At 38.7% G+C, this 22,858-nt stretch overlaps 1 protein-coding gene across 1 annotated transcript in view; it reads left to right on the top strand.

Moving 5' to 3' along the window:
* ZNF41 (zinc finger protein 41) overlaps positions 1–15,022 on the top strand; it is a 29,249-nt gene extending 14,227 nt beyond the window's left edge. The window contains 4 exon segments of the mRNA XM_030849824.3: positions 118–238; positions 488–583; positions 8,710–10,759; positions 10,761–15,022. Of these exon segments, the coding sequence (XP_030705684.2) occupies positions 118–238; positions 488–583; positions 8,710–10,759; positions 10,761–10,836 (2,343 nt within the window). The 3' untranslated portion in view covers positions 10,837–15,022.
* The last annotated feature ends 7,836 nt before the right edge of the window (positions 15,023–22,858 follow it).

Here is a 22,858-nt window from a genome sequence, read left to right on the forward strand (position 1 = left end):
GGTGAAAATCCTACATGATACATTATGGTAAAAGTCATTAAAAACAACTTCCTATTCCTCTTCCCTCCATCCTCCAGTGCTGACCATGTCACCTTGAACAGGACTGTGTTGTTACAGGTGTCATTCAAGGATGTGACTGTGGACTTCAGCAGGGAGGAGTGGCAGCACTTGGACCCTGCTCAGAGGCTCCTGTACCGGGATGTGACGCTGGAGAACTATAGCCACCTGCGCTCAGTGGGTAAGCACAGCCAGGGGCCTCAGAAAGGCTGCTTCCATTCTCAGCTGCTGAATGCTCTGGGGCATCTGAAGTGTGTGATGGTGTCATCCTTGATTTGCCCGAGGTTCTTCAGTCCTTTTTCACATCTGTGATTATTACTCTACTCCCAGTGAAATGGGATTACTTTCCTGAAGAGCAAATGGAAGTGTCATTGAAAGGCCCCAAAACCCAATTAGCTGGACCCAATCCTGTATCATGTCCTGTTAACAGGGTACCAAGTTCCCAAACCAGAGGTCATCTTCAAGTTGGAGCAAGGAGAGGGGCCATGGACGTTGGAGGAGGAAACCCCACACCAGAGCTGCTCAGGTGAGTGAGTGTGACCTAGGCAGATGGGGGACATGGAAATAGATCTCAGTTTCTCTAGAAGAGGCTGATGCCTTTGAAAGGCTCTGAAGATATCTTATCTTGAAGGCTCGAAGCATTTGGAGTTGTTTGGAGAGAGTTGGCAGAGCCCCTCCAATATCTGAATGCTTTCTCCAAGTATGACCCTTGCCGATACCCATTGTCTTCTTTGCTTGGCTTTTTGATAAGAAAGCTGTCTCTAATCTCTGTACCATGGATCACATACATACTACCCTATCTTACCTAGGGACTTTTTATTCTTCCTACTTCACTCCCACCCCCTTATCTTAGGTTCTTTTCTTGTACATTAGGTATTTTAAATTTTCTGCCCTTTTATTCCAATTCCTCATATCCATCCCTTATGCCTCCTCCCAAAGGCAACAGATCTAATGTGTTTGATCTTTGAATTTGTATGATATTCTCTTAAAGCCTGAAGTATTGGTTTATAAGTATGTATTTTTAGTATATATAAATTATATTGTGCTACATGTCTTTTTTTTTAAACACTCTTTGTTTATACATTTTTAAAATTTATTTATTTTCCTTATTTTTTTGGCTGTGTCGGGTCTTAGTTGCAGCACACAGGATCTTTATTAAGGCATGCAGGATGTTTGGTTATGGCCTGCAGTCTCTTCATTGCTGTGCTCATGCTTCTTTTTAGCTGTGGCTCGTGGGCTTCTCTCTAGTTGTGGCGTTTGGGTTTTCTCTCTCTAGTTGTGGCACATGGGGTCCAGGGTGCACAGGCTCAGTAGTTGTGGTGCGTGGGCTTAGTTGCCCCCCGGGCATATGGGATCTTAGTTCCCCGACCAGGGATAGAACCCGCATCCCCTGCATTGGAAGGCAGATTCTTTACCACTGGACCACCAGGGAAGTCCCTGTGCTACATGTCTTAATTATGTTCCTTTTTTTCACTCACCCCTAAGGTCTGTCCATATTGCAGTGCTCATCTGGCTTCATTCGTTCAAATTGCTGCATAGTATTGCACAGTGTGCTAGCACCACATCTTATTGAACCATACACCCAGTGGTGAAACCTAGGTTTCCGTTAGCTCCCATTTAAGACAAACAACTCTACAATAAATTTCTACACAGGTGTTCTCTTAGAGTGTGAGAATTTCTCAGGGATGTATATAGAAGAGAGGCTTTGCCTGATCATTGCATATTCTCATACTGAATTTGAGCACCACCGTATTCTTCTTGAATTGGCTGCACTAATCTACTCTCCCAGCAATAGGGCACAGGGTTCTTGCTTTCCTCGAGTTTCTGCCAAGAATTAATATTACCAGAGTTTCTCATTTTGGCGCCAACTATGGGTATAAAGTGATATCTCATTTTTTATTTCTCATTTCTCCAATACCTAGTTTGAGCATTTCATTATTGACCATTTGTGGTCTCTTTGAGTTTCTCTCCTATGAGTGACCTTGCTCATGTTCCCCTAGTTTTGATTTGCTTCCTGTCTGTTTCATACTGATTTGCATCCAATTTATTATTTGCCCCCTTTTCCAGCCTTCTCCTCATTATCCCCATAAATGAGGTTGCCCTACGGACCCTGTCTACTGTTCACCAGTCTTTTCTTCATATACATGCAAGGATTCATCCATCCTGAAATTCTGATGACTCTGTTTTTGACATCTCCAATCTGTTCTTCCCTGGTACTTTAGTACTACATTTAGCTACCCCAAAAGTTCCATTGAGATGTTTCTCTTGCTCCTCACTACATCAGAAATTGGAATCATTACCTCATGTATCAGAAACCCTTCTCACCTTCCAACTTTTCTCACATTTGTCAGTGTTTCTTAAATATTTCTGTCATTTTTAAGTTAATCACTCTACAGTTCCTACTGCTTTTCCATTTCTGAGAATATCATTTTCAGTTCTCAGTTCATCTTCTTAGTTCCCAGCAATATCACCCAAAACCAGCTCCATATTTTCTTACGCCTGGATTATAATTTTTCTATTACTGATTGTATTTGCTGATTCCATTCTTTTTATTAGTTCACTTCAAAAGCTAACGATAAATTTCATTGCCTAAAATGTTCTATTTATCTTGACATTAGCTTTATGAAAAAACCTACAATTATTCCCCATGACTTAGCATGTGACAATTAAACTCTTCATTCAGAGAGGCAAACAACATGGCCATGTATTTCGAATTCAAATGTGTATCTGTATATTTTGTATAACCTATACTCAAGTCCATTTTTAACATATTTTATGATTCTATGAGGTTTATTTATGTTCATAGTTCTATGAGTTTTGGGGAATTCCCTGGCGGTCCAGTGGTTAGGACCCAGTGCTTTCACTGCCGGGGCCTGGGTTTGATCCCTGGATGGGAAACAAAAAGCCCGTAAGCCACGTGGTATGGCCAAAATAATAATAATAATTCTATGAGTTTTGACAAATGCATACAGTCATGTAACCACCACCACAATCAAGATATAGAACAAAAATTACCTCAGGTCCCTTTATTGTTACTTCTTCCCACCACTTCCAGACCTGGAAAATACTGATGTCTTTTCTGTCTCTATAGTTTTGCCTTTTTCAGAATGTCATATAAATGGAATCATACAGTATGAAGCTTTTTGAGCCTGGCTTCTTTCACTTAGCATAAAGCATTCAAAACTCATTCCTACTGTTGTGTTTTCCATAGTTTGTTCCTTTTTTATTTCTGAGTAGTATTCCATAGTATGGATGTATCACAGTTTATCCATTCACCAGCTGAAGGATATTTGGATGGTTTCCAGTTTGGGTGTTTATGAATAAAGGTGCTATGTTTATATATTTGTTTCCATATTTTGTGTGATGATAAGATTTCATTCACTTGGGTAAATACCTAGGAGTCAGATTGCTGGGCTATATGGTAAGTATATGTTTAACTTTACTAGAAACTGCCAAACTTTTCCAAAGTGGCTATACAATTTTCAATTCTGACCAGCTATGTATGAGAGTTCCAGTTGATCTGCATTCTCACCAGCACTTGGAATTGTCCATTTTTAAAACTTTTAGCCATTCTAATAGTAAGATAGTTGTATCTTACTGTGGTTTTAATTGGCATTTCCATAATATCTAATATTTGACATCTATATATCTTCTTTGGTGAAGTGTTTGTACAAATCTTTTGCCCAGTTTTCTATAGGGAACATTGTTTTCTTATTGTTGAGTTTTGAAAGTTCATTATATATTATGGCCACAAGTTATTTATCAGGTATGTGTTTTGCGAATTTTTTTATTTGCTTATCAGTGTCTTTCATGAGGCACTTAAAATTTGGACAAAGTCTAATTTATCTTTTTTCTTATGTTATGGATTGTGTTTTTGGTGTTGTATCTAAGAAATCTTTACCTAATCCAAGGTCCCCCCAAAAATTAGGTCTTACATTTAGTTCTGTGATGCATTTTGCATTAATTTTTATATGTGATTTAAAGTATGGATCAGAGTTTTGTGTTTGTTCATTTTTGCACATGGCTATCCAATCATTTCAGCATCATTTATTTTTAAAAAAAGCTATCCTTCTCTCAACTGAATTGCCTTTGCACCTTTATTGAAGATCAGTTGTCATATATATGTGGGTCTCTTTCTGGACTCTTCATTCTGTTCCATTGATCTATTCATGTATCTTTACACCATTCCCACACTGTCTTGATAAGTGTAGCTATGTAATAAATTTGAAATCGTGTCATATTAGTCCTCCAACTTTGTTCTTCTCTTTCAAATTGTTTTGGCTATTCTAAGTACTTTGTGTATCCATTTGAATTTTACAGTCAATTTTTCAATTTCTATGAAAGTGAATTTTGATTGTGATTACATTGAATCTGTAAGTCAGTTTGGAGAGAATTAACATCTTAACATTATCAACTCTTCCAATCCAAATATATAAATGATTTGATAATTTATATATTGCAAACTGGTTACCACCATAGCATTAGCCAACACCTCCATCCCATCACATAGTTACCATTTCTTTTTTGTGGTGAGAACATTTAAGGTCTACTCTCTAGGCAACATTCAAGTATATGACACAGTATCATTATCTATAGTCACCATGCTGCACATTAGATTCCCAGAACTTGTTCATCTTATAACTGAAAGTTTGTACCCTTTGACCAATAGCTCTCCATTCCCTCCACCCTCCAGTCCCTGGGAACCACCACTCTACTCTCTGCTTCTCTGAGTTTGGCTTTCTTAGATTCCACATACAAGTGATAATACCATGCAGTATTTGTCTTTCTCTGACTTATTTCACTTAGCATGATGCCCTCAACGTTCAGACAAGTTGTAGCAAATGGCACAATGTCCTTCTTTCTCATGGCTGAATAATATTCCATTGTATTTATATACCACATCTTTATCTGTTCAGTGTGGACAGACACTTGGGTTGTTTTCATATCTTGCTATTGTGAATAATGTTGCAATGAACATGGGAGTGCAGATATCTCTAAGAGATCCTGATTTCAATTCCTTGGGATATATACCCAGAAGTGGAATTGCTGGATCATACAATAGGTCTCTTTTGAATTTTTTGAGGAAACTCCATACGTTTTCCATAGTAGCAGCACCAATTTACACTCCCATCAACAGTGCACAAGTGTTCCCTTTTCTCCACACCATCATCAGCATTTGTTATCTCTTGTCTTTTTGATGAAAGCCATTCTAACAGGTGTGAGGTGTTATCTCGTTGTGGTTTTGACTTGCATTTCCCTGAGGATTACTGCTATCAAGCACCTTTTCATGTACCTGTTTGCCATTTGTATGTCTTCTTTGGAAAACTGTTCAATTCTTCTGCCCATTTTTTAATCAGTTTTTTTTCTGCTATTGAGCTGTATATGTTCTTTATATATTTTGCATATTAACTCCTTATCAGATATATGACTTGTAAATATCTTCTCCCATTCCATAAGTTGCCTTTTCATTGTGTTGATTGTTTCCTTTGCTGTGCATTTTTGATGTTTTCTTGATGTCTGCCATATTTGATAGTGTTCCCCTAATCTGACTCTTTATTCTGTGCTCTATATATTTAGATGATACATTTTCACCTTGTGATCAGATTTCACTATTTCATGAAATGGCTCTTAATTACTCCAGAATATATGGCTCTTTCTTTTTTCTCATCCTCCATCCCACAGGAACTCACAGAAAAACATAGGATTTTAGACTGTGTGGTAACTAAGGCTTTTTTTACCTCTAAGTTTTTTAGAAAGCTCCCAGAATTAAGAGCCTATTTCTCAGATTCACAGACATAGAGAACATACTTGTGGTTGCCGAGTGGGGGAGGGGTGGACTGGGAGTTTGGAATTAACAGATGCAAACTATTATATATAGAATGGATAAACAACAAGGTCTAACTGTATAGCACAGGGAACTATATTCAATATCCTGTGATAAACCATAATGAAAAAGAATTTTTAAAAAGATCCATTCTTACACTGAAAAAAAAGCCTGTTTCTTATTGTATAACTTGGGACCTAATCAGGAGAGAGAAACCACATACTAATTTGAACATGGAAAGTTTAACAAAGAATTATTAGTGCCACTGCAATGAGAAGCCCACGCATCACAACAAAGAGTAGCCCCCACTCGCTGCAACTAGAGGAAGCCCACGTGCAGCAACAAAGACCCAACGCAGCCAAAAATAAATAAATAAATAAATTTGAAAAAAAGAATTATTAGCTATTGTGGGATTGAGGTAACAAGGGATTAGCCAGCAAAAGTAAAGAGAAGTCTAAAGAATAAAGGAATAGCAAATTAGTGTGGGAGAGTATCTCTAAGGCTGTGAAGGAACACCCAAGGAAGCGCCTCCCCTGCTTCCCAGGGATGAATCCAGACCTTATAGGGAAGGCATATCCATGGCTCACAGCATGGCAGCTGTCATGCCACACTGGTTGAACTTACTGGAAATCTACCCTCTGAGGTTCCAGAAAAAGCTGATCATAGGGAAGTGTCTCATTGGCAATATTCCACTACAAGCCATCTGAGAGGGGTGCCAGGATAAACTGCTGGGTGCTGGGTGCTTCTGGCTGCAATGCACTGCAGAAGCTGGGCGCTTGGGAAGCCATATGAGTGGCAGGAGCTGGGTGCTAAAGAAGTGACCTGCACTGCAAGATCTGGGTGCCTGGGAAGCTGCATGTGCATTAGGAGCCAGATGCTGCTGAAGCCACCACACTGCTGAAGCCTGGTAATAGACAAGCTGCCCTTGCTGGAGGAGCCTGCTGAGTGAGCTCACTAGAACCAGGAAGCAAAATCCCTTCCTCCAGTGTTTCCCCATCACCCTGTATTGACAAGGTTCTACATCATGCCAGATGGCAAAGGAAAAAAGACTCAGATCCATTTTTGTAGAGCAGACAAGGAAGGGTGAATTGGGGGTTGAAAGGCAAAAAATTGATAACTGTAACACTTACTTTTCAGTTTTCTGAAGCCAAGCATGGAAAATATTTAGTAAACTTAAATTTATTGAATTTGGGGAGATAGGCAGAGGAGGATATTTTTCTCTCTTTCAGAAGGATCCTTCAAATATTTGATCAGAAGAATTCAAAAGACCATAGATTATATTTGGAAAGGGAAGATAATTGCATGAAATGTTAATAATTTCAGGCTCTGTGTGTTAATTCTCTCTGTTATAACACAAAACTGTGCCAAATTTGGTATCAATATGAGTGTACTGTGTCTGCTTTATACATTCATAGCAGATATAACCTCCGTAGAGGTGTACTAAAATTAGAGCTGATATCAAGGACAATACCTTCTGAATATGCACAGAGGAGCAAAGCAACAAGCTTAATATAACTGTGTCCTCTCTTACATAAGCATTCTCAGGTGAATGGGTGCATTCAACAAATCAACTCTGATCTTGTTGGGTCATTCAAGGACCATGTTCCAAGTTATTGCTCTGCCATCTCCTAGAGTATTGTTGTCAGCTGGGTGGTTGAGGTTGGGTCATTGTTGAGTCCTCTGGGCTGGGGAAGGGGGAACGGGGGAGATTTGCCCACTGTCTTAAAGCCTGGCCTAGGAGTGGTACATATCACTTCTGCTCGTATTCCACTGGTGAGGACAAAGTGAGACTGGTAAACGTAATGTCCAGCTGTGTTCTATTACTATAAAAGAAGAGGTGAATAGATTTTGGTGGATGGCTTGCAGTTTCTGCCATAGATGGTTTGCCCTCTCCTATTTGACACTTGTTGAAAGCATATATTTTTCCTATAGATATAGAGGAATTGGTAGTTGAGGACTATAAATTTAATGTAGATGCTCATAATGGTTCAGAGGGAAAAGCAAGAGGAAGCAGAGAGATTATTAATATTTTAGACCTAATATGTAATAAGGACATACATTCTGAAATATTTCTTCCATTCAGGCTTACCTTTAACAGACTTCAGTTTCTTCTTCTGGTTACTCTACTCACTGTCCTGACTTCCTACATAGTGGATATAGATTCCCAGGTTCAAATCCCATCTCTTATTTATTTAGCTATTTTTTTGATTATTATTATTATTTTTTTTTTTGCTGTGTTGCTTCTTCGTTTCTGTGCGAGGGCTTTCTCTAGTTGTGGCAAGCGGGGGCCACTCTTCATCACGGTGCGTGGGCCTCTTACTATCGCGGCCTCTCTTGTTGCGGAGCACAGGCTCCAGACGCGCAGGCTCAGTAGTTGTGGCTCACGGGCCTAGTTGCTCCGTGGCATGTGGGATCCTCCCAGACCAGGGCTCGAACCCATGTCCCCTGCATTAGCAAGCAGATTCTCAACCACTGCACCACCAGGGAAGCCCTATTTAGCTATTTGATCTTCAGCAAGTTACATAACTTCTCTGTGCTTCTGTTTTCTCATCTGTGAAACATGATTGATAATGATAGCTACCTCTTAGAGTTTAGTGAAGATTAAATGAGCTGCTTTGTGTAAAGCGCTTGGAAGTGCCTGGTGCATCATAAATGGTATATAATTGTTTTACATAGAGTAAGTGTTCTAGAAGAATTTCATATTACTATTTTCATTATTGTCATAAGGACTCTTCCATTTCTCTGTTCATCCTGTCCAAACTCCATGTACCCTCTATTCTCTGATAATTATTCTGGAGTCATTTTCATTTTTTTCTCTTTCTTTTTAGATGAGGATAATGGGCAAACCCAACAACAGAGAATTTCTGGAGAAGTTTCATTACACTGTGAGAAATTTGGTCAGTCCATAGGAAAAGATTCATTGTGTTCCATTGTAGAAGAACTGTGGCAAGATAATGACCGGCTAGAGAGATGTCAAGAAAACCAAAATAACCCTTTAAGTCATGTGAAAGTATTGATTAAGGAGAGGGGCTATGAATGTAAAAACATTGAAAAAATAATTCACGTGAGTACCAGGCTTGTTCCTTCCATTAAAAGACTCCATAACTATGACACATTTGGAAAGAGTTTGAAGCATACTTTAAACTTACATAATCATAATAAAAGCAATGCAACAAAGAACTTTGATAAAATTTTTAGAAATGGTAACAATTTTGCCCATAGCTCTTCCTCTACTAAGAATGAGAATGCTAATACAAGAGCAAACTCCTGTGAACTTAATCAATGTGAAAAACATCTTGGCCACAAACAAGTTCTCACCCACCATCAGAAAATTCATACTGAAGAGAAACTTTATGTGTGTACTCAATACGTACAGACGTTCACCCAAAAGTCACATCTTTTTGAGCATCAGAGAATTCATGCTGGAGAAAAATCCCATGAATGCAACAAGCGTGAGAACGTCTTCACTCAGAAGCCGCAAACTGAGGTACCTCAAAGTGTTTACACAAGAGAGAAACCTTTTATATGTACTCAATGTGGGAAGGCCTTTACACTCAGGTCAAACCTCATTACACATCAGAAAATTCATACTGGGCAGAAACCCTATAAATGCAGTGAATGTGGAAAAGCCTTTTTCCACAGATCATATCTCTTTAGACATATGAGAATTCATACAGGAGAAAAACCTTATGAATGCAGTGAATGTGGAAGAGGCTTCTCCCAGAATTCTGACCTCAATATACATCAGAAAACTCATACTGGAGAGAAACACTATGCATGCAGTGAATGCGGGAAAGCCTTCACAAGAAAATCAGCACTCAGGATGCATCAAAGAATTCACACAGGAGAGAAACCTTATGTATGCACTGAATGTGGGAAGGCCTTCATCCAGAAATCCCATTTCAATACACATCAGAGAATTCATACTGGAGAAAAACCTTATGAATGCAGCGATTGTGGGAAATCGTTCATTAAGAAATCACAACTCCATGTGCATCAAAGAATTCATACAGGAGAAAAACCTTATATATGTACAGAATGTGGAAAGGTCTTTACTCATAGGACAAATCTCACTACACATCAGAAAACTCATACTGGAGAGAAACCGTATATGTGTGCCGAATGTGGAAAGGCTTTCAGTGATCAGTCAAATCTCATTAAACACCAGAAAACTCATACTGGAGAGAAACCCTATAAATGCAATGGCTGTGGAAAGGCCTTCATATGGAAGTCACGCCTCAAAATACATCAGAAATCTCATATTGGAGAGAGACACTATGAATGCAATGAATGTGGGAAAGCCTTTATCCAGAAATCAACACTCAGTGTGCATCAGAGAATCCATACAGGAGAGAAACCCTATGCTTGTCCTGAATGTGGGAAGGCCTTCATCCAGAAATCACACTTCATTGCACATCATAGAATTCATACTGGAGAGAAGCCTTATGAATGTAGTGACTGTGGGAAATGCTTCACGAAGAAGTCACAACTCCGGGTGCATCAGAAGATTCACACAGGAGAGAAACCCAATATATGTGCTGAATGTGGAAAGGCCTTCACTGACAGGTCAAATCTCATAACACACCAGAAAATCCATACTAGAGAGAAACCCTATAAATGCAGTGACTGTGGAAAAACCTTCACCTGGAAATCACGCCTCACTATCCATCAGAAATCTCATACTGGAGAGAGACACTATGAATGCAGTAAATGTGGGAAAGCTTTCATCCAGAAAGCAACACTAAGTTTGCATCAGATAATTCATACAGGGAAGAAACCTTATGCTTGTACAGAATGTCAGAAGGCCTTCACTGACAGGTCAAATCTCATTAAACACCAGAAAACTCATAGTGGAGAAAAACTCTATAAAGCCAGTGACTGAAAATGCCTTCAGCTGGAAATCACAACTGGATATGCATCAGCTGTCTCATAGTGGAGAGATGAGGAGTGCCTGATGCATCAATCATTGTGCAGGGGGAGTAGATATGACAGACTACAAACAGCCTAAGTGAACAGAAGGCAAACAAAGCCAAGTATCCTTCAGTCAGGTGGAATACAAGTTGATATGCAATTATATGCATAGGGAGACACTTCAATAAAGCATTTGAGCAATAGCCCTGTTTGGTTTTATGATTCACACAGGTACTCTCAATCTCCTGCAAATGGTAGAAATAGAAACCCCAGGAGATGACTTGTAATCTCCTGTGTTTCACTTTTTGGATAAAGGGCTTTATAAATTCAGCACAGATTTGTCCTTCATACCTTGGGATGTAAAAGTCCTTAATACTGGCCATTTTTTTCAACTTTCTAGGGTGGGGAGAAGAGTATTCATTGTTCAAACACCTCCAGGGCACTGAAGTCAAGGCAAAAACCAATTTGGGAATGTATAATAGATCTATGAGTAGAAGCCAGAAGTTCTTGTTATCATTGACATTTAAGACACAGAAAATATTGCCCTGAGGAACCATTCTTTCTCTTCCCTTTGAGAAGTCACCATGGTATTTTTTTAATTAAATAGAATTTTTAAACTTAAAGTCTGACTTTATGCATTGGCAAATTAAGCATATCTCTAGCCTATGTTACAGGAATAGAGTTATTAAGTGTTACACACACCTAAAGGTGGCAATTGTTCCCTTATTAATTCTATGCTGTGGCAGCAGGTGACTCACACTCGAAAATGGTAGGCATACCTTCTAACCTGTACCAAAAAAGCTATCATTTATGTAAGCTGCAGGCCATAAACTTCTTATCCCCTTAGTAACTGACCCTAAGACAATGAAACTGAGCCACAACACTCTGGACTTCCCATCTCATCCACTGAAGCTTCTGCTTTCTTTGGGATTTCTGTTTGAAAAACAATGGTTAAGAAATTGGATTTCAATACATAAAACTTTGGTGGTTTTTCTTCCAATTTAGTTAATTTGATATATTCATTTCCTACATGCACATTAAGAGTAATTTTGTGTACATTGCTATGGGATAAAGTCATGTTGCATTGTAGTTTTTTAGCCTAAGATATGATTATAGTTTATTATAGTTGAATAACTGGAAGACTTCTCTAGAAAGATCACTGCTTTTTTTAAAGCACTGATATATAAACGCTTTCTTGATTTCAATTAAATGTTTTTTGCAATACTCATAAGAAAGGGGCTTTCTTTTTAGCATGTAATTTTATTTTGTTTTTAAACCTTTTTATTAAAGTATGCATACAGAAAATGCATATATCATAAGCATACAGCTCAATGAATTCTCACAAACTGAACACTGATCAAGAAACAGAACATGACCAGCACCCCAGAAAAACTCCCTGTGCTCCCTTCCAGGCCTTACTGTCCACCTACCCCACCAGGTGAACACTACCCTGACTTAAATAGCTTTGTCTGCTTGGTATTTTATATAAATTGAGTCAAACAATTATATTGCATATTTTGGTAATATACTCTTAAGTGTCTATCTTCTTTCATTCACACTGTAAATATGAGATTTGTCCATATTGTTGAATGTAGTTATGGATAATTCATTCTTATTGTCATGTTTTATTCCATTCTGTGAATACTCTACAATATATTTATCCATTCTATTATTAATGGACATTTGTGTTGTTTGCAGCTTGGGGCTATTGGGAATACTGCTACTATAAATACTTTAGTACCTGTCTATTGGTGAACATATTTATGAACTTCTGTTAGGTATACATCTAGGAGTTGAACTGCCAGGCTATATGGTGTTCATGCTCAGCTAGTTTATAAAACTAGTTTTCCAAAGTGGCTTTGCCAATGTACACTCCCACCAGCACAGTATATGAGTTCTATTTGTTCCACATCCTTGTCAACACTTGGTATTTTCCATCATTTTTACTGTAGCCATTATGGTGGATGTATAGTGATATCTCAGTGTGCTTTAATTTTTATTTCCTTATCCTCCAATCTCACCATCTTCCCAAGACAGTTGACTGATATCTCAGATCTGAAACCCAGGCATGGCTCTCATGTGACTGTACCATTTTACATCTCACCAGCAATAGTAAGCAATTAGTAACTTTAAATCTTTCCACACAAAAATGCCCAAAGCTTGATGGTTTAACTGGTTAATTGCATTAAACATTTGAGGAGAAATAATATCAACACTCCACAAAATCTTTCAGAAAATAGAGGAGGAAGGAACACTCCCCAACTCTATGAGGCCAGTATTACCCTGATACTTAAGCCATACAAACACATCACAAGAAAATAAAACTACAGACCAACATTTCTCATGAACATAGATGTAAAAATCTTCAACAAAATATTAGCAAAATGAATTCAGCAACATATAAAAGGATTATACATCATGACCAAGTGGGGTTTATTCCAGTGATATAAGGCTGCTTCAACATTCAAAAATCAGTCAACGCAATCTACCATATTATATATACAAGGTAAAGAAGAAAAATCACATGATCTACAAATTCAACACAACTTTATCAAATTTCCAGCAGACTTTGTTCCCCAGAAATTGATAAGCTAATCCTAATATTTATATAGAAATAGAAAAGACCAAGATTAACAAACAGGAATTTGCTAAAAAGCAAAGTGGAAGGACAGTAACCTCCCAATTTCAAAACTATAAAACTACAGTAATCAAGACAGTATGGTACTGGCATGGGGATAGAGACATAGATCAATGGAACAGAACAGAGAGTCTAGGAATAAACCCTGATACTTACGGTAAAAATATTTTTTTACAAAAGTGTGAAGGCAATTCATTGGGGAAAGAAAAGTCTTTTCAACATTTGGTGCAAGAATAATTACATATCCACATGCAAAAAGATGAATTTAACTCTACACACCATACTAAAAATTAACCAAAAAATGGATCAGATATGTAAATATAAAAGCTAAAACTATAAAAGTTTTAGCAGAAAACATAGGAGAAAAATCTCTGTGACCTTGTACTAGGCAAGGAATTCTTAAGTAGGACACCAAGAGCATGATCCATAAAGAAAAAATGATAAATTAGACTTCATCAAAATGAAAAAGGTTTAAAACTTCAAAAGGTACCATTAAGAAAATGAAAAGACAAAGCACAGACAGGGAGAAAACACTTGTAAATCATTTACCTGATAAAGGACTTGTATCCAGAATATATACAGAACACTTACAACTCAATAAAAAGAGGACAAGCAACCCAGTTTAAAATTAGGCTGAAGATTTGAAGAGATATTTCACCAAAAAATATATACAAATAAGCACATGAAGAGATGCCCAACATCACTAGTCATTAGAGAAATTCTAACTAAAACCACAATGAAATACCACTTTATATGTACTAAAACGGCTAAAATAAAAAAAACAATTATAATAAATGTTGGCAAGGATATGGAAAATCAGGAACTTTCCGACATTTCTGGTGTGACTGCATTAAAATGGTATAGCCATTTTGGAGAAGTTTGGCAGTTTCTTAAAAAGTTGATCATAAATTTACCAGAGGACCCAGTACTGCCATTCCCATTATCTACCCAAAAGATATGTAATGTTTTCGTGCAAACACTTACACTTGAATACTCATAACAGCATTATTCATACAAGACAAAAAGTGGAGACAATCCAAATGTCCATCAACCAGCAAGTAGATAAACAAAATGTGGTATATTCAGCAATAAAAAAGAACAAATACTAATAAATACTACAGCACGAACTGTTCAACTATGGATGAACTTCAAAAATATGCTAAGTGAAAGAAGTGAGACACAGAAGATCTAATATTGTATTTGCCTATTGTATTTATATGAAATGTCCGCAAAAGTAAAATACAGAGATCTGTAGATTAGTGGTTGTCTGGGTGTGAGAATGGGAATCGTCATTAACTGTTAATTAGTACAAGGAATCTTATTGGGGCGATTGAAATGTTACAGAACTTGATTGTGATGATGGTTGCACAACTAGGTAAATTTAATAAAGGTCATTGAGGTGATCCTTAATTCCATTCCTGTTTAAACATCTGGGTTCCCTGCCATAACATCTGTTGCCACCCATATCTAGAATGAAGTGTTGTCTTGGAGCCTGTTGTACATTTAAGAATAAACTTTTGTTTTTTTTAAAAAGGTCATTGAACTGTACAATTTAAATATGGATCCTAAATTATACCTCAATAAAGTTGTTTCTTTTTCAGAGTTGTTTTGGCTATTCTACGTCCTTTACATTTCCATATAAATTGTAGAATAAGTTTGTTCATTTCAACAACAAAAAAAGCTGCTGTGATTTTTACTGAGATTGGTTTGAATCTATAGACCAATTTGGGGAGAATTGAAATGTTAACAATATTGAGTTTTCTGACCCATAAATCAGGTATATCTCTCTGTTTAATTTCTCTCAACAATATTTTGTAATTTTCAGTGTACAGGTCTTTCACATCTGACAAATTATTCCCTAACTATTTCACATTTTGATGCTATTTTACTTGGTGTTGTCTTATTTCCACTTTATTGTGTAGTATTCATTTTTCATTTCTATTACTTATTGTTAATTACTAGTATATAGAAAAGCAATTGATGTTTGTATGCTTATCTTGGGCAGAAGTTGGAACAGTCCCCACACAAGACTGCCCTCACTCTGACACCAATTGCAAGTTCAAGGGTTCACTCTCAGTTTCAATAATTCAAATCCATCCTGTAAAGCCATTACATGCATTTTCATATTTTTATACCAATTTTATTACTCTTCCTCTCTGATCTACCTCTATTTATACCTTATGATAAACTTGTGTGGAACTATTTAGCATAGAGATTAGCTGATGGTTAGCTAAATCCAATTCTTCCTTAAGCTAGTCATTTGCCATCAGCGTTATATCCTGAAAAGTCTTTAACTCAATTTCCCCATGTATTTGACCATCAATATAAATATAGTCTTAGCAACAATGGCAGTGTTACACCATATTATAACATGATAGTAGATGTAATCTGCATACAACACCGTACCTATAGTCAACATAATATACTGTGCATTTAAAATTTGTCAAGAGAGTAGATGTCTTGTTAAGTGTTCTTTCCAAAATAAAATACTCAAAAGATATTGGCACATTCATCTCCCAGAACAATATCACTCGGTTTGCAGACTTCTATTTGACCTTCTCAGGTTCCAAAAATAGGAGTAGTCTTGGCAACATATGGCTTCATTCTTTCTGGCATTTGGTTTAATTGAGTTAAGAGACAATATCACCTCTTACTCTGAGCTTTTTGGGCACCAATGTAATGGATTTCCCTTGTTGCATAACCTATTTATTCATTCTTTTACTCTCAGCTATATTCCTTCTCTCCATTTATCATTGAATTTGATCCAAACTTTACCACCTTTGGAGGGGACAATAGGTTCGGCCACTGTGCTGGTCCAGATTGCCAGCAGCAATACCAGTCTAGCAAATGCTTCCCCTTCAGTCCACTCCCATTTATATAGGGTATCATCACAAGTGCAGAACTAGTGGTCTATCTCAACCACTAGGTAATACAGCTGTATTCACTGTCAACCCCAAGTTTGCCAAGTTGGGTGAAGGCACAGTCTATCAATCACATTATGCCTTTAGGAATTCTGATGCAAAAGTTTGAAAGTAAAATTAAAGTTTCTTGCCTCGGAATCATCCCAGCTTCTGGCCCCTGCAATTGCAGCCCTGGTCCTGGGACCACTGAATCAGGTAGGAATAAAAGAACATTGAAATGTTGTGGGGGGAAACTGTATAGTCATACCAGCATCTTCTCCCACCTCCTCTTCCCCAGATTCTTCTGAAAAGTGAAGGAATCTATCTATTGGAGACCCTCTCTTGGCCACCCTCATGTTGAGTGTGAGCACACACTGTAAAGATGTGTAAGTCAGCCCTGCATGCCCTTATCTCCCTCAGTTTTAGACAACAAATATTTCAGTTGCCTGTTCTAAGTCTCTATCAAAGCACCACTCCTAGGATACCTCTTTGCTCATTGTTGGACGCTATAGATTGTTATTGTGGACTGAATTGTGTTCCCTCAAAATTTACATCTGGAAACCCTAACCCTCAATGTGGTTATATTTGGAGATGGGTCCTTCAAGGAGGTAATTAAAGTTAAATGAGGTTGTAAGGGTAGAGCCCTAATCCAAAAGGACTAATGTCCTTATAAAAAGAGGAAGCAACACCAGTGGTGTACAAGCACAGAGAAAATGCCATGTGAGGACACAGTGAGAAGGTGGTTATCTATAAATTGGGAAGACAGGTCTCACCAGAAACCAATCCTACTGGCAGCTTGATCTTGGACTCTCAGACTGTGAGGAAATAAATTTCTGTTGTTTAAGTCACCCAGTCTGTGGTATCTTGTTATGGTAGCCCAAGCAGACTAATACAGTTGTATAGTGTGTTCCTTGGTCTGAAGAATGTAACTCGGTGGTCCAAATTGGTACAATATCTTCTGTTCTGGTCATTTTATAGTAGTCTGAGCATTTGCATCTCCCTCCAGGTATGCACAGCTCAGTTCAGAGTGTCTATTCCTGTCAGGACCCATTTGTAGCCTCTCCCAATTTGCTGAAAAACATTAATCTACACATCCAAGAGCTCAACAAACTCCAAGCAGGATAAATTCAAAAAGATCATTACCCAGACACATCATAATAAAAATGTAGAAGGGCAACTACAAAGAGAAAATCTTGAAAGCAGCAAGAGAAAAATGACTCATGTAGAAGAGAACCCCAATAACATTCACAACTGACTTCAAAAACAACAGAGGCCGGGGCTTCACTGGTGGTGCAGTTGTTGAGAGTCCGCCTGCCGATGCAGGGGACACGGGTTCGTGCCCCGGTCCGGGAATATCCCACATGCCGCAGAGCGGCTGGGCCCGTGAGCCATGGCCGCTGAGCCTGCACGTCCGGAGCCTGTGCTCCGCAATGGGAGAGGCCACGGCAGTGAGAGGCCCACATACCGCAAAAAACAGAGGACAGAAGGCAATGGAATGACATATCCAAAGTACTGGAAGAAAAAAACCTACCAACCAAGAATCTCATATCCAGCAAAACTATCTTTTAAAAATGAAGGAAGAATAAACAAATTCTCAGATAAACACTCAGCTTCTTGAATCTGTAGGTTTGTCTTTTACCAAATCTAGGAAGTCTTCAGCAATTATTTCTTTGAGTAGTTCTTCAGTCATGCCCTATTTCTCCTCTCCTCCAGGACTATTAAATATTTTGTTATAATCCCACAAGTCCCTGAGGATCCATTCATTTTTTAAAAATATTTCTTTATTTATTTGGTTGCACCAGATCTTACTTGCAGCAGGTGGACTCCTTAGTTGTGGCATACGGGCTCCTTAGTTGTGGCATGCAAACTCTTGGTTGCGAATGCATGTGGGATCTAGTTCCCTGACCAGAGATAGAACCCGGGCCCCCTGCATTGAGAGCGTGGAGTCTTCACCACTGCTCCACCAGGGAAGTCCCCCATTCATTTTAAAATTTTATTTTCTCTCTGTTGTTCAAACTGGGTAATTTCTGTTCTTCTATCTTCCAGCTCACTGATTTCTTCATCTGTTTCTCCACTGAGCTCATCTTTTGAGTTTTTTATTATGATTATTCTATTTTTCAGTTCTAAATTTCCATTTGGTTTTTATTTACATCTTCTATATCTTTGCTGAGACCTTCTATTTCTTTTCTGTGACTCTATTTTGTCATCTGTTTCAAATGTGTTCATAATTGATCATTGAAGCATTTTTATTATGGCTACTTTAAAATCTTTGTCAGATAATTCTAACATCTCTGTCATCTTGGTGTTCACGTGTATTCCTGATTCTTGGTGTGAAAAGTGATTTTCAATTGAAAGATGAACATTTTCATGGAATTCCCTGGTGGTCCAGTGGTTAGGACTTTACATTCTCACTGCCATGGCCTGGGTTCAACCCCTGGTCAGGGAACTAAATTCCCACAAGCTGCACAGCCAAAAAAAAACAAAGGAAGATGAACATTTTCTATATTATGTTGTAAGATCCTGGTTCTTATTTATGGCCACACCACGGGGCTTGTGGGATCTTAGTTCTCCAACCAGGGATTGAACCCAGGCCCACGGCAGTAAAAGTGCTAAGTCCTAACCACTGGACCACCAAGGAATTCCCTAAACCTTCTGTCTAAGCTGGCTTTTTCTGACACCACTCCAGCAGGGAAAAGGAGTGGAGGATGCCAGTTTGTTAATGCCAGCTATGGGGAGAAGTCTAGTTTCCCCACTCAGTCTCTGTTAATAACAGAGTTGGGAGGCTCCTTGCTACTGCTGGGCAAGACTGGGAGTTCCACAACCAAGTAGGACTCCACTATTTCCCTGGCTGGAAGGCGTAGCAGTGCCTCCCTACTGTTTTCCACATGGCCTCCAATGACACCACCCTAGGGGAAAAGAGAGGGGTGCCTTGATGCTGATATGTGAGAAAGGAAGTCTAGGCTCCCTGTATGGTTTCCACTGACATCATATAGGTGAGGGCTCATTACCACCCAGTGGGGACAAAAGTCCTGGCTTCATAGTCGATTTTTTCTGACACCACCTTGGCAGGGGTTTGGCATGACTTTTACAGTCTGTTCAGGGTGAAAATATAAGCTCTTCACTTGGCATTTATTAGCATGGATGGGAGTTGGACCACATTTTTTTCCTATACTGTTGGGATGCAGTAAAGCAACTATTTTCTGAAAGTTTACCATATTGTTAAGCTGCCCATTCCCTGGTTCTTTTACTAGACAGAACTGGCTTTTGTAGCGTCTTTTTTCTTGTCTGGGCCCATTGGCATTTCTAGGTTGCCAGGTTCTCCACCATTGTCAGATATAAGAGGCAAAAAGAAAACCCATAGAACAAATGTTCTTCCCCACACCCCCCGAGCCGTGCCACACAGCTGTGGGATCTCAGTTCCCTGACCAGGGATTGAACCCAGGCCATGACAGGGAAACACCAAGTCCTAACCACTAGGTCACCAGGGAACTCCCAATGTGCTCTTTTCTTTTGGGTCCTGAAGTCCTTAGCCAGCTTGCCTCCTTCACTCCACCTTTCTGAGTCAGCTTATGTTTGTTTTATAAATATCATTTCCAAAGTTTTTTATTGTACTTAGCAAGAGGAATAGGGAAAAGTACATCTGCTCCATTCTCCCAGAAGTGGAAATCGTGTAATTGGGTCTTTTAAAATATTTCCCGGGCTTCCCTGGTGGCGCAGTGGTTAAGAATCCGCCTACCAACGCAGGGGAAATGGGTTTAAGCCCTGGTCCAGGAAGATCCCACATGCCACAGAGCAACTAAGCCTGTGCAACACAACTACTGAACCTGTGCTCTAGAGCCTGCAAGCCACAACTATTGAGCCTGCGTGCCACAACTACTGAAGCCCACGCGCCCTAGAACCCATGCTCTGCAACACGAGAAGCCACTGCAATGAGAAGCCCGCACACCGCAAGGAGGAGTAGCCCCCGCTCGCCACAACTAGAGAAAGCCCGTGCGCAGCAACAAAGCCCCAACTCAGCCAAAAATAAATAAATAAATAAATTAATTAATTAATTTAAAAAAATATTTCCGAAATCTCTACTTACTTTCTGAGCATGTGGAATACATTTATAATAATTTTTAAAATATCCTTGTCTGCTAATACTAACCTCTGTGTCACTTCTGGGTTGGTTGATTGCTTGATTAGTCTCATTACTTTTCCTATTTTCTTAACTCTTTTCATGCCTGGTAATATTTGATTGAATGCCAGACATTGTGAATTCTATTTTGTTGGGTACTGGACATATATGCATTTCTATGTCATCTGGAGTTTTGTTCTGGGACAGAGCTAAGTTACTTGGAAGGAGTTTGATCCTTGCACATCTTGCTAATATAATTTTTTAGGTGTATCTGGAGCAGTGCTCAGCCTAGGGCTAATTAATCCCTGCTACTAAGGCAATAGCTTCTTGAATTATCTACCCAATGCCCTATTTTTCCAGTCTAGCTATTGAGAACAGGCACTATTCCCAGCCCTGTGTGAGCATCAGACACCATTTCCTCTTATCCTTTCAGATGGTTCTCTCCCTGGCCTCACACACATGTGCTGATTGATACTCAACTGAATACTCAAGGAGGACCCTAGGCAGATCACCCAGATCTTCTCTCTGTGCAGTTTTCTCCACTTTGGTGGTGTGTCCTACAAATTCTAGCTGCCTTGTTCTCCCTAGACTCTCAGTTCCTTCTCAACTCAGGGAATTCACCAGTCTCTTCCTCAGTTTCCCCTCTCTGTGCAGTACCCTGGAAACTCTCTCGAGGAAGTATGTTGGAAAAATCATATGACTCACTTCATTTGTTTCCCTTTCCTCAGGGATCATTGTTCTTCATTGCCTAATATCCAGTGTCTTGAAAACCTTTTTTTTTCCTCAATGTACTTTGTCTGGTTTTTGTTCTGTTTGTTCCTGGCATGAGGGTAAATCCAGGCCCTGGGACTCCATCTTGGCTAGAAGAAGTCACAGGCAGGAATTTATAAATGTGGAGATTTGTCCATGGAGATCATCAGTAACAGATATATTTCAGTTGGTGTGATTTTTATGAATGAGGAATATTGTAACCTGGGTTTGAGACAAGTATGCCAATGAACCTGTATCTATAAACAAGGAACTTGTATCTATTAAGTGCTCATCAGTGTGGGATATATTGAGAAGTATTTAAGAAAGGGGAGATATGTCAATGTAGGCTGTCAATGAGATATTCTCCAGTAGGTGAAAATTTATGTTCAACTGGGATTTTTAATGTAAAAAAATTCCAATGGGAAGGTATTTGCACATCAGTAGATTTGTAAATTGGGTTGTCAATGAGTGATATGACTTTGGTGAGTATTTAAGAATAAAGAGATTTGTCACAAGTGATCATCAATAGAGTTATACCTGGTTGAGGGAGAGAGGTTTTTATGAATATAGATCCTGGTAAATGTGGAGCTATCACTTAGGGATACATTGATAGGTGTATATGAATGGAGAGATATACAACAGATATTGTCAATGGGGTATATGTCAACAAGGGTATTTATAATGGGTATATTTTTAAAATGAGCTGGGCAATAGGACATATGCCAATAGTCAAGTGTTTAAAAACAAGGCAAATTGTCATCAAAGGTTATAAATAGGTTACACCATCAGGTGGGTGTTTATAACGACTTTTCAATGGACAACAACAATGGAGTATGTATTATGGAGGTTATTTATAAAAAGAGATTTTTCAACAGGGATTATAAATAAGAAAGATGCCAGTGGGTGTTTATGCATAAGATTTTTCAGTGGCAGACTGGTTATATGTCAATAGTTTTTATTTCTCAGTGAGGAGATTTGTCAAGAGGGGTCATGAGTGGAGATATTTTAAGGGATTTTTTTTTGGAATGGGGTGATTTTTTTCCCCCAACAGGTTAAGGAATGAAAGATTTTCCAGTGAGTAGATATTTATGAGAAGGGAAATTTGCCAATGGGGATTGTCAATGGAGATATGCCAGTGGAATGAATATTTGTGAATACGAAGACAGTGCAAAAGTGATTGCAGGAGGCTTTATATAAACATCTCCCCTTGATTGTGCATGTAACCTGTGAATGTGATGAGATATAATTCCATGATTATATGACATTATGTAGCAAATTAATTGCAAATGTAATTAAGGTTACTAATCAGTTTGCCTTAAAATAGGGAGATTATCCAGGTGAGGCTAATGTAGTTAAGCACCTTAGCCCTTCAGAAATGCAAAGTTTTCTCCTGCTGGTGACAAAAGAGGATGCTGGAGAAATTGGAAGCATGAGAAGCATTTGGCACGTCCTAATTGACTTTGAAGACAAAGAGGCCCACATTGTAAGGCATGCAGTTAGCCTTTAGAAGCAGACAGCAACCACCACTGGCCGACAGCCAACAAAGAAATGGGAACCTCAGTACTACAACTGCAAGGAACTAAGTTGTGCCAATAACATGAATAAGATTGAAATGGATACTTCCTAAGAGCCTCCATAGAAGAGTCCAGTGTGGCCAACAC

The sequence above is a fragment of the Globicephala melas genome, chromosome X, assembly GCF_963455315.2.
Source record: "Globicephala melas chromosome X, mGloMel1.2, whole genome shotgun sequence".
Classification (NCBI taxonomy): Eukaryota; Metazoa; Chordata; class Mammalia; order Artiodactyla; family Delphinidae; genus Globicephala; species Globicephala melas.